General features: G+C 42.3%; 1 protein-coding gene across 14 annotated transcripts in view; it reads right to left on the minus strand.

Moving 5' to 3' along the window:
• Nucleotides 1-12,326, minus strand: part of TRMT2A (tRNA methyltransferase 2A) — a 36,068-nt gene extending 23,742 nt beyond the window's left edge. For 9 of the 14 annotated variants that reach the window (XM_077835428.1, XM_077835424.1, XM_077835423.1 and 6 more), the window contains exons 1-7: nt 12,093-12,326; nt 10,671-11,300; nt 9,441-9,549; nt 8,644-8,825; nt 6,695-6,809; nt 5,115-5,230; nt 3,965-4,085 (exon numbers count right to left, since the gene is read on the minus strand). In XM_077835428.1, the coding sequence (XP_077691554.1) occupies nt 3,965-4,085; nt 5,115-5,230; nt 6,695-6,809; nt 8,644-8,825; nt 9,441-9,549; nt 10,671-11,300; nt 12,093-12,226 (1,407 nt within the window). In that variant the 5' untranslated portion in view covers nt 12,227-12,326. Of the gene's footprint in view, nt 1-3,964; nt 4,086-5,114; nt 5,231-6,694; nt 6,810-8,643; nt 8,826-9,440; nt 9,550-10,670; nt 11,301-11,854; nt 12,031-12,092 lie in introns of those variants that run through there. The other 5 variants (XM_077835417.1, XM_077835422.1, XM_077835418.1 and 2 more) reach the window with 4 other exon arrangements.
• Between the last annotated feature and the right edge of the window lies 1 nt (nt 12,327).

Consider the following 12,327-nt stretch of genomic DNA (forward strand, 5'->3'; position numbering starts at 1 on the left):
TTTTCAGACAAGCATTTGTTGAGGCTTAAGTGTTTGCTGGAAGAAAATTATTTGAAATACAACATTTGTAGTGTATTTCCCAACTGGCAACTCTACTACTTCAAGGAGCGTCCCTGTGGTGAATCTGCATCCCTGCACCTTGCAAGTGGAGAATTTTCAGTAGCAGTGCCCGTTTGGGTCGCACATGTGCTGTCCCTATCTCACGTTATCTCTGATGTTTACATAGCGCTTTGAGACCAACCTCCCCCCCCCACACCCCAGTTCCTTCTCTACCGCAGAGTCCCTGCAGGAAATTCCGAAGTAGATGGGAGAAGGGTGGATAGTGGAGCACTCGCAGGGACAACCACCTCGAAAAACCTCAATTACTACACTGGATGAGTAACAGTCCCTTCTTCTTCGAGTGTCTCTGTGGGTGCTCTACTTTAGGTGATTGTAGAGCAGTGCCCCTCATTGGGAGGAAAGGGCTTCAGAGTTGAATTTGTGAAGGATGATAAAACGGTAGGTCTCAGCAGAGCATCTGACGTTGAGTTCTGCTCTATTGCACAGTGCTCTGTGAAATTGTGGGCTGATGCCTAATAGTTGGAGGCAGGTCCTGGCCAATGTCTATGGGCTGGTTTGTGCTGTAGTGATCAGACTGACTAGACTGACAAACCTGCATAGTGAGATGGAGAGTAATTGGACTGAATAGCCAGTCTCTATTTCTAATACCTATTTGTCTGACATGATGCTCTGCCACGATGGGTGGAATGGGGTCAGACGGTCTCCAAAAGGATGGACGGTTGTAAGTGGCTCCAGCACTTGAAAACGGGGGAGGCATCTCGGGTCCTCAACCAAACCCTCAAAATTGCTGCTTCGAGCGGGATTGCTGGTATGGCTGAGATGGGAGTGGTCTACTCCTTGTAGCCCTCTGTCTACGTTTCTGTGGGTCATATTACCTCGGTGGTTGTACGTATGGCACAGATCTTGTTCGTTGCCATGAGTAATATTTCCCTTGCTTCTATCTCTATGTAGGTGTAGAGATGCCTAAAAACCAAAGAGTCACCCTGGAATCTTTTAGGGTGTGAAGCGACTTGGTCTTAGCTGTGAACAGCTTCAGTCCCTCAAATGGGAGATCCTCCACTGTAGACTGTATCTCTTTGGGGAACCCAGAAAGGTGGAGCCAGGAAGCCTGGTGCATGACTATGGATGTAGCGATGGATTGTGCCGCTGTGTCTGCCAAGTCCAGTGAGGCTTGTAAGGCTGTTTGAGCAAGAAGGTGGCCCTCCAAGATGACTGCTTTAAATTGCTCTTTTTTGTCCTAAAGGAGATAGATAATAAATTTGGACATTTTTAAATAATTTGAGTGGTTACACATTTGGCTATCAGTACCTCGTAATTGGCAATTCTGAATTGTAGGGTCACTGCTGAGTAGGTCTTAGGCCCAAAGAGGTCTAACCACTTCCAGTTCCTATGATATGGGGTACATCTGGATTGATGTTGTCTGCCCCATTCATTCACATCCTCTACCACCAGAGAGGTTTCAGAGTAACAGCCGTGATTAGTCTGTATTCACAAAAAGAAAAGGAGTACTTGTGGCACCTTAGAGACTAACCAATTTATCTGAGCATAAGCTTTCGTGAGCTACAGCTCACTTCATCCGATGTGAGCTGTAGCTCACGAAAGCTTATGCTCAGATAAATTGGTTAGTCTCTAAGGTGCCACAAGTACTCCTTTTCTTTACCACCAGAGTTTGGTGTGGGATCTGGAAGAAAAAAAAAAAATCCCATTCCCTAGGAGGGAATGTAGTATTTTTTTGTCTGCTCTTTTACAAATGGGTGGAATTGTTGCTGGAGTCTGCCAGATGGTCTTGGCTGGATCTATGTGCCTCGTTTATAAGGAGAGCAACCTTGAATGAAGTTGACGTTTATAAAATGTCCAACAGCCTGTGTTGAGACTCTGCAACTTCTTCCAGTGGTATTTCTAACGAGCCCACAATCTCCTTAAACTCCTCCTGGAATTGTTTAAAATCATCACCCGTCGTGGATGGTGGGGACAAGACTGCTTCGTCCGGAGAGGAGGAGGAGAAATTAGTAGCTGAGGTGATCTCCTGATCTGAAGTCTCTTCCAGTCCTTCAACCACCTCTTCCGAAGGATCAGCAGGTCCAGGTATTGAGGGTGATGGGAAAGGGTCTCTCTTGCTCCCCCCCCGTGGGTACTGGAAGGCTTAGAGAAGCATTGTCAGTATGCCACCCATGGATCCCAGTTGAACTACTGTGGCGGGAATGGCATTGGTGGTGATATCCTTGGATGTCTATACCACCCATGCGTTTCAGTCATGGGGTGGTATTCAATATGTTCTGGTGGACCCAATCTGGTGGCTGTCTGCATGGGCAAGAAGTGGCATGATGAGTAGATCTCCCCTTCCGCATCATCCTCCTCATTGCTGGAGAAGGGAGGAGCTGTTCTGGATGGTGGTGTAACTTGACATGGTACCGATCATGCTGGAGTAACATCAGTATGAGTTGAGGAGATTCCAGTGCTGAAGAGACTAGCAGGTCTTTGTGCTAGAGAAACTGTCGTGGTACCGAGGAAGTTGTTGGCATCACCAATGAGATTTTCAGTACTGATGATTGCACACTATGCGATATAGAGGCAGAAGGTGGCGCCATAGACAGCAGTGCTTCTGAGCTGCTTCATGATGCATGTTTGAGTGGCTCCAGCACTACCTTGGAAGGGAGGGTAAATTTCCCTCTGCTGCTCCTCTCCGAACCTGCCCACTTAGGGTCTTTGGCTGTCACAGTACCAGTTTTTTTGCCACCTTTTTAGAATGGTGTTCTTTCCTCTATGAGGGTGATAAGGAATGTCTGTCAGATGCTGTCGCTGGAGAGCGATGTCCAGGAGGAGACCATAATCCTAGATCGGAAGCTGGGTGCAGAGACTTCTCCATCAGAAGAAGTTTTAGCTTAAGGTTCCTCGCTTTTCTGGTGCACGAGTCTTAAGAGTATGGCAATGGAACACTTTTGCAGAACGAATGTCTCGCTGAAACAGAGGACACACTACAAGTGTCTGTTAGAGAGCAGGACTGACGCCTGGCAAGTTAGGCAGCATTTAAAACCTGGAGATCTGGGCATGCCCCTAAGAATAACGTTTCCCCCCGTGAGGGAGGATATGTATACTATACTAAGGGGTAACTGGGAATAATAAAGAAAATAGCTAATCTATTAAGAATTTTTTTAAAAAAAAAATAAAAATAAACGGGGAAGAGAAGGGTAGCTAAACTGAGTAACTGAGCTCTATAACTACTAAGGTTAAATCTAATTTTTAAGATAAAGGCAAGCTCGGAGGCACTGCCAATCACTCAGTCTAAAGCCAAGGGCGGCAGAAAAGGAACCAAGAAGGGTTTGGTGACACAGCACTAGGTAACCGCCAGAGATGGCGTGAGACAAGGACAGCGCATGTGTGCCCCAAACGGGCACTGCTACTCAAATTCTCCGATCGTAGGTGCAGGATACAGATTCACCTAAAGTGGAGCACCCCAGGGACAACCATCTTGAAGAACTTCAGTTACTGCACATGGTGAGTAACCTTCTCTTCTGTTCTATTCACAGACTGCTTGCTAACACAGAATGTGTCAGATACCAAAGTAGTTAAAAAAACAAAAAAAAAAAAACAAAAAAAACCACCCATTAAACATTCACTTCAGCTAAAATGCTGGAACTAAATATTTAATATAGCAAAAACTGGTATTCATCCACTAAAAAATATTTTCAGCTACGTCAGATTTATGTAATTATGGAGATTAGATCGCTCAGTATATTTCTGCAGCCTCTTTGTCCAGGCAGCATTTTTTCTGCAGTATTAGCCATCTTACTGTTCTTAGCCAAAAAATCTGTTAGAAAATGTTTAAAAATCTTAATGCAGTAATTTAAGCAATCCATCTTATTACTTCAGCTCTAATACAATTTAATTTAGAAAAATTCAATACCAACATTACTTGGAAAAATGCATGGGGGGAAATTCTAAACTTTAGACCAAGAAGCTCTTCATATATGTACTTATCACCAGCCAAATGTTGTAAGGGCAAGTCTTCACGATTGGGTGATTTTCTGAAAGAAAAAAGCCACCAAACACATTACAGCAGGTTTTAGCCATGGCCACTTATAGTACAGACACATTCAAGGGGGGGGAAGGAAGGAGGACACTACAACCACATTAACGGGACCTTAAAAAAAACCTAATCCACGCAGACACACACAACAGTTTTAAAAACAAAAGTATGTTGGTTTCTGACCTTACATATGTTGATTTTCTACTTTTACTAGTGAGAATTGGGCATCACTATTACCACACATAGGAAGCCTAGCAAAGTTATTAAAGAATAATTTAGTTGGACACACAGCTGATTTTACAATATTGTACAATTACTGTGCTTCACTGTAACAGGATGAGACCTATCAATGCAATGATTAAATTATAATTGCATTTAAATTCTTTAATTCAGAGTCTTCAGAAAGTTACTTTTTAGCCTTAAACTGCAATATTGTAAATGAAAACAATTCACAGGCTGTTTTTAAGGAAAGCTGTAAAATATCTTAAGACCAAAAGTTGTGTTTTACTGTCCAATTTCTGTTCTCAAAGGGTACATCTGCCACGGTATAGAGGCAGAAGAGGAGGCATTTAGTGTTTCTGGAAAAATAAAATGGGGTCCTCAGGCAAAAGAAGAGAGACTGTGAAGGACAGAGGTGAAGAGAGCAAAACCAGACAGAAACTGGCAAGAAAGGAAGGAGGTGGGGAGAGCAGGAGAAGTGTCCCAGAAAATTTCTTCCTGGGTTCTCCACAACAAAATTAAAAAGGTATCCTCCCTCCTGTGACAGCCCCTAACTGGCCAGGTTTATCCAGATACAAAGCTCTAACTGCCTTTATCCAATAAACAAAGGGCACCTAATCCACAAGTAGAGAAACAAGCTATAATGCAGAAGACCATAAAATATTAGGAGTCTCTTCCATGGACAATGTAAATAATTTAGCAATAAAATAATAATGACACTGCTATTCATTCTATATTAATTACTATGCAGGGTGGTAGTTACAGGAGAAATGCCACTTAAGCTTTCCTTTACAGGTACAAAACTTACCTCTGCCCTTCCTCTACAAAGTAAAGAGAGGTTACCCCACTGTCCTTTCCAGTTTCTTCTGTAAAGTACTTTGCCAGTGAGATTCTCAGGTCAACAAGCTCTTCTTTACTTAATTTCTAGAAGTTCCATTGAAAGGAAGATGAGATTATTGTGTGTTTAGTTATTTTCCAACACTTTAATTTAGTATTTGTTCTGTTCAGTTTTATTCATTTGTTTGTGTATTGAGAAGCAAATATTTTATATACGGAAAAGATATCAAACAGTGACTCTAATTACTGTATTATTTTGTATGGGACATTAAACAGACACAGCTTGGGTTTTATAAGAGTCATGTGGCTACAAATGGCATTAACTAGTGGGACATCCTTATTCCAGCCTGGCCTATGTAAAAGGCCCAAGACCTTCCTCTGTACATTCTCCCAGATTCTGTAGGGGAGTGGACTCTAGTTATTAGACTCTTCCGCCTCATCTCCTTCTGCTCCAATCTGCTACCCCTCCTATGCCTGCTCCTGTTGTCAGCGCCTTCCCATCAGCCCCTCCAGTCTTCTGCCTCCATCCACCTTGACCATTCCCCCCACCCTCATGCCTCCTGCTCTTAACTTCTTTCCTCAGTCCACATTTTCCTCACCCCTGTGTATTCGAGTCAGGCTGCTCCTCGCTGCCGTTAGGGCACCAGTGGCATGGGGCAAGAGGAGCAATTACAGAAGTCCTGTTTGCCCCAAGATAGAGAATGCTCAATAGCTCTGTGGGGATGCACATGTTAAGTCCAGGTGACATGCAGGAGCTGTGAGAGCATATGTGAACTGAGATTTTTCAGAAGCTTGCAAACTGGACAAATTTGAGCAAATCATCAAAGATGACAAAAGGCACATTCCCGATACCAGGGTGAACCTCCTGCCAAATCTCAAACCTTTGCTCCAAAGCACGTCAACTCTAGAGCATCTCAATGAAATGGTTTTAAGATTTATTTTTTTTAAACATGGGCAAAACTCATTTTTCCCTAGACTAGTTCTTGGAAGTAGCTGAACCATTTTAGCTAAAACTTAAAATCAAATCAGTCTGAGGCAGACATATGGCATAGAAAATTTCAGCCCAAACCATTTAAGCATGGTAAACTTATAAGCAACTAAAAAAAAAAAGGGGGGGGGGGGACTTTTAATGAGCAGCACAGCACAACCTTAACTGTAGATGTTGCTACCTGTAACACTCTTATACATAATACATGGTCATGCTTTACCTAATTTTTATATGTCAGATCTTAGAGCCCTGCCCCACACAGGGATTCCATGCACAAAATAACATTTCCCAGAGACATGACTATGAAGAAGAAAGTCTTCAGATAATTTATAGTTTTCAGACAAACTGACTGAACTTTCTTTTAAAAAAATCCATAGCCTTTGTAATTAAGAGGTAGAATAGTTATGAACAACATATATACCATGGCCCACCAATAATTATCAGATTAAATACAAGTAATATAGTACTGTTATCAGAGAACTTTGCTTGAGAATCAGCTAATTCATTAAACAAGTGTCCATTGCATTCAGAGGGTTTTCTTATATTATATAAAGCTTCAGTACCTGAGGATTAAAATAAACAATTGCCATGATATGACCATTTTTGTTGGTGCGGACTGTGAGTTGTTTCCAGTGACCTTCGTAGGTTTCTAGGCTGTACACAGAGTAAGGGGTTGACCTGCAATTTTCAAAAGTTCAGTTACTGAATAGAAGAGCAAATTCTGTATAATATTTAATAATTCACATAAGTAAAAAACTCCACCATACAATAAGGTAGAAGAAAATAAGCTGTTATTAAAATCAAAAGATTAGTTTTGACCCTTGTTGACATCTGCAAAATATACCTGTAACTGAGGGAGCTCTGGCCTGTAGTACCCTATGGTGGTCTGCCACAGAACTATGGTTATCCCTGCCTCAGTTTGGCTTAGTTCGTTCAGGGACGGAACCTATATCTATCAATCTTCATCTATAACTCCAATCCTTTAGCTGGGTTGCTTATGTCTCTCCGCTTTTGGGACTGAAAGGAGTCTGACTCTACCCTAAGTTCTTCCAACCCCTTTAGCAGACCATTGCTCGATAGTCCCAGAAGTTTGGCCCTTTGCCTCAGGGCTTCTCCTAACCCCTTTTCCAGTGCTACCCCCTTTATGGGTTTCTTCCCTTCTTTCTTCAACAGGACAGAAATAAACTAAGTTAAAACAGGAACACAAAGCCAAAGTCCAATATTTCTGTTATTGTTACCACTCAGTTCGGGATTCTCAGCAGTCCTACACCCACCTGTATAAAGGTGGTAGGGGACCCAGACCCGCTCTCTCCTCTGTATCATAGCCCAGGGACTCTGGGTGGTTCAGTGGCTTGTTCGTTTAAATCTCTTGATGCTTCCTAATTCAGGGCCTTGAACATACCTCCTGCTTGGTAATCTTCTCTGATCCCTTCTGTACGAACAGGGTTCCTCTGGATGACTTCTTCAGGTCTCACTCTGTGGAGCCCCTTCACTGTGGCTTTGTCTGTTCTGACTGGGCTGCAGCCTTTTATCTCTGTTGTTGTTAGCCTGCCCATAGACTGCAAGGGAGGTCCCTTGAAGCATCTATACACCCAATCGCAATACCCTAAGGCTAAAACTCAGATCCAGGCCTTGATCATCTCTCCCCTAATGAATTCAACCTCTTCCTCCTCTCTGGTTTTCATGATTCACACTTAACACTCTTTACTTAATCAAAAATACAGATACAAGTATCTTCCTTTCTCAACATTCAGATCACATCATTGCCCTTTCAAACGTCTCATTTTTACCTTCAGGGTTCTGCCCACATCTCTATTTTCATTTCTTCAAAAACTTTTTTTGCCCTTTTCCTAACTGTTCCTTACTCAGGAGTCTCATATTTTCATCTTTGTGCCTTCCTTCAGGCTGATCTTACATGTGGAAGAGTCCCCCATTTTCTTGTATGCCAAACTATTGCCCTCTGTCATTCAAATTCCTTGTTAAAACTCTTTTCTCTGTAAATCCTTTTAACATTAATCGACCAATTACAATGAGAACATAAGAAAACTTTAAAACAAAATATTTGCTCTATTTTGAGATTGGGCCATTTAATATTTTGATTTAGTACTGCCTGTCCATCTTAGATCTAAATACCTTAAGGCAGTAACGGTCTTCCTCTATGTATTGCGTAGTGCTGAACACACTTAAAAAGCTCAATAAAAGTAAATAAAATAAAACAAATAACACATAATGAGCCATGTGTAAAAACGAAGTATAAAGGAGTTGCTACAGAATGGAACCAATTTACTTAAGTTTCAGTTCTCAAAATAACCATCCAGCTCTTCAAAATGTTTCATTTTGTACATATTTCAAAATATTTAAGACGGCAAAAACCTTTTCACAGGAGTTGATGGGTGAGATTCTGTGGCCTGCGTTGCGCAGGAGGTCGGACTAGATGATCATAATGGTCCCTTCTGACCTTAGTATCTATGAATCTTTCAGGGTAAGCCATTCAGCCTAATTTAGTTCTCACCTTATGTAGTCTTGAAAAGCCTTCACTACCTTTTTGGCAACAGCAGGAATGTGAATAGTGTCAAATGGTTCCACTACAGCACAGCTTCCACCCTTGTATTTGCCAAGGCGACAACCCACAGTTTTGTCTTCTTGATTTAAACTCATTCCAATCAAAAATTCACATTTGTTGCGGTATTCAGTCTAAAATTTTAAAAGAAGAAATAAAACTACCTAAGCTATATACATAGAACCTTGCATATCAACTGCTTCTGTCCTGAAACATCTGTTGTAGCACTAGTCTTAAATTTTAATTTTGTAATACTAAAGTTTAGTTAGTGAATTTATTTCTTTATTGATGGCCTGAGACCCAGAATACCAAATTCAGCCCATATGGAAATTTTAATTTCTGAAGAAGGGTCTAGTAATGATATTGTTGAAAGAACCTGAGTTATAGTTAGGAGGTTTTGCTATATCTGGGTAACAAATGCAAAACTCCTTTGAAAAAAATCTGAATTTGCATTACAGAATAGTAAGCAAGCCTATGGAGAAAAGGCACAATCCAATATTTTTAATTTTTGTAAGGTTTCAATTCGTTTAGAGCTTTTTTTTTACTCCTAGATTAGTAGTTCCATTACAGTATTTATGTTAAAGGTAGTAAAGCACAAGCTTCTACTTACTTACCAACCTACAGATATTTTTGCTACCACAGTATTGCCCATCAGATAGTCCCCCATCCCTCAAACCAACAGAGTTTGTTTACTTTTAGAGTGTATTACACATTATCACTCCATACCCACAAGTTAGATTTTGAGGTACCTGTAATGGTGATGCTTTCACTCCCTCTACTGGGCAACAGATTTTATTATACTTCTGCTTCTGTACAAACAACCAAGGTAACAGGGCTTTGTTGTTGTTTCCTATTTCCCTGCAAAAGTTTAACAGATTTACGGAAGACAAGCCTTTCAATAAATACATGCATTTAAACAGCTGAATCAGGTTAACTGGCTGTTATACAAAACAATACAGGACCATTTACAGGCATCCAATTTTATTTTTCTTATCTGAAAATCAATTATTAAATACCTGAAGGATATTCTTCCATAAGAGTCTTGTCAATGGGAAATCTAAACAGTATTTACATCATACTGCTACTAAATGCAGATTTCAAAATCTACATAAATACATAAAACAGCTACAAAGTTCCAGAATAAAGCAATGGCTGATCTGTCACCCCTCAGCTGGAATCATTGTAAAAAGGGAAACAGGAGAGCCTTGCATTTTTCTATAATGACCCCCCGACTAATTAAGGAATAAAAGTTGACAAGTAGAGAGAGTCTCATCCAGTCCTGCTGAAGTGAAATAATGGCTGCTGCAAAGTATAATCTTACGATGATGGGACCTGGGTGGGTATTTAAGCATGGAGGTGGGAAAAAATAACCTTGTCTGCTTTTATTTTTTTTAAGTGTCTAATGACTATCAAGGTTAAATGTTTTCTTTATATGGATAATTTTGTAACAGAATAAGGCATAGATAAAACTGTAATTTTATATTTAAGATATTTTCTTGGACAGGAGTAATACTTTAAAGACTAAATAATGTGAGAATTAGAGTAGAGGGGTTTATAGAAGACCATCAGAATGATGTGACTGAAAAGTTACATCTCAACACCTATCAGAGTTCATTCCTTATATCACTGAGGACCTGCTAATTCTAGCTTTTCAGTGGTATAAAATTTTCATTTTTAACCTTGGTGGCTTATGGAATAATTTTCCTTAAAACCACATTCCTTAATTTCGCAGGGTCTTTTCAAGCAGATCAAGTACTAAAAATATGAAGTCCTATACATTAGTCCAATGTAATTTTCAAGCTCTGGGGTTGAGGTGGTAATTTAAGGAAAAGCATTCTTACATATTAAAAGAGACTTACTTATACTGTTATATTTGTGTAGGGAATAGAGAGAAAGTTTACTGGATTTTAGCTATAGTAATACAAATTTCCATTAAAGCTCATAAACATTATTAAAGTACCATTACAAAAAGGAATTACTTTGTCAGTTTCTGCAGCACTTGTTCACACTCTTGCTTCTTCTTTGTCAGCTGTTCTTCATATGGTATATTCCACAAAGGGGTCACCACATCTGCTATCTGTTTACTGAGAGGCTCCTCTTCACTGTCTTTTGCTAAAGCTGGACGCTTTGCTTCTTTCTGTTCAGTGTCCTCCCCTTCTTTCTTTCTCTTTTTTACAATGGGATCAGCTTTAGGCTTTGCAAGCCTAACACTCAAATATCGGCTCTTCCACATGACTCCATGAAGGACTTTCATAGCTTTGTCCCTTTCCTCCTCACTTTTAAATGTCACAAATGCAAAAGTTTGTTTCCCAAAAAGTTTTATCTTATGAGGGTTAAGTCCATATTTGGCAAGAAATTTCTTTACATCATTAAAGCCAATATATTTTGGAAGGTTCTGAATTTCTACTTTATAAATCTCCGATGTAAACAAATCTCCTTTGATATATCTGTACATATCAGGGCAATTTTCTGTATTCTCTGCATGGCTACTATCTCCCTTGTCTTGCTTAATTTCCACCTCAGTTATATTTTCTGCTTCTACCGAAGGGGCTGTATTTTCTTCTTCAGGGCCACAGAGACTACTCTTTCCTTCCATCATTTCTTCAGTCCTGTAAAGATTTCAGTTTTACAGATTTAATACTCTTTGAACGAGGACTTGCTGAAGTTAGAAAATACTGGGAGTTTGAGCCACAGTGCACCCCCCCTCCCCCAGCCTCTGCCACCAATATGCCACAACATGGTTCCATCATCACAGCGCCCAGCTCTGGGCATGTGTAATCATGGCCATGCCCCTCCACTCCAACCACACCCCAGCATGCCCTCCCCCATACCATTGCCACACCACCACAAAGCACAGCACCGTGCCCGCACAACAGGGTGTGAGGCCACTGCAGCATTCCGCTCCAGACTAGCCTTGCACCATCACCACGCACTCCCCGACGTGCCACAGCTAAGGGCCATCACCACGCCCCGCCCCACCCCACTTGAGGCCGGGTGCCACAGTGCACAGCCACCACGCCACCCCCCCCACCCCCGTGAGCCACAGCAAGGGCCCATCACCGCGCCCCGCCACCTCACCCCGTGGTGCAACGCCGCCGCCGCCACCACCAGGCTGCAGCGCTATCCCGACCCGCCCCGGCCCCAGGGCAGCACCCTCACCCACCCATGCAGCATCCAGCGCACCAAGACACTAGCCTGGGGCATCCCGTCCGCGCCCCGCGGGACCACACCAGGATGCCACCGCATCTCGGCGCGGCTCCTGCGGCCAATAAGCGCCGATGCGGCGAGCGCCGGCTCAGGCTCCGCCGGGAGCTTGAGGGAGCCCTGCGCTCTCCTCAGTCGCAGGCCCTCCCCCCGCTACACTCGCCTCCCGCCCATCTCCCCGCGCGACCCGTCCCCACCTCACGCGGCACACATACACCGAACGGGGGCGGGCTTCAAGGTGGGGGGGTGTCTTCCGTGACGTCACCGGGAAGCTAAAATGCCCGCGGGAAAAAAGCAATTTTTTTGCACCCTTTCCCACAGATTCTCCCATGGAATCCGCCCCTTGCGCTTATAAAATCCCCCAATCCTAAAAATACAAGATTAAAATAACCCTCCCCCCTTCCACCACACACGCAGGCGCCATCTTGAGAG

The sequence above is a fragment of the Eretmochelys imbricata genome, chromosome 15 (genome assembly GCF_965152235.1).
Source record: "Eretmochelys imbricata isolate rEreImb1 chromosome 15, rEreImb1.hap1, whole genome shotgun sequence".
In the NCBI taxonomy this organism is placed as follows: domain Eukaryota; kingdom Metazoa; phylum Chordata; order Testudines; family Cheloniidae; genus Eretmochelys; species Eretmochelys imbricata.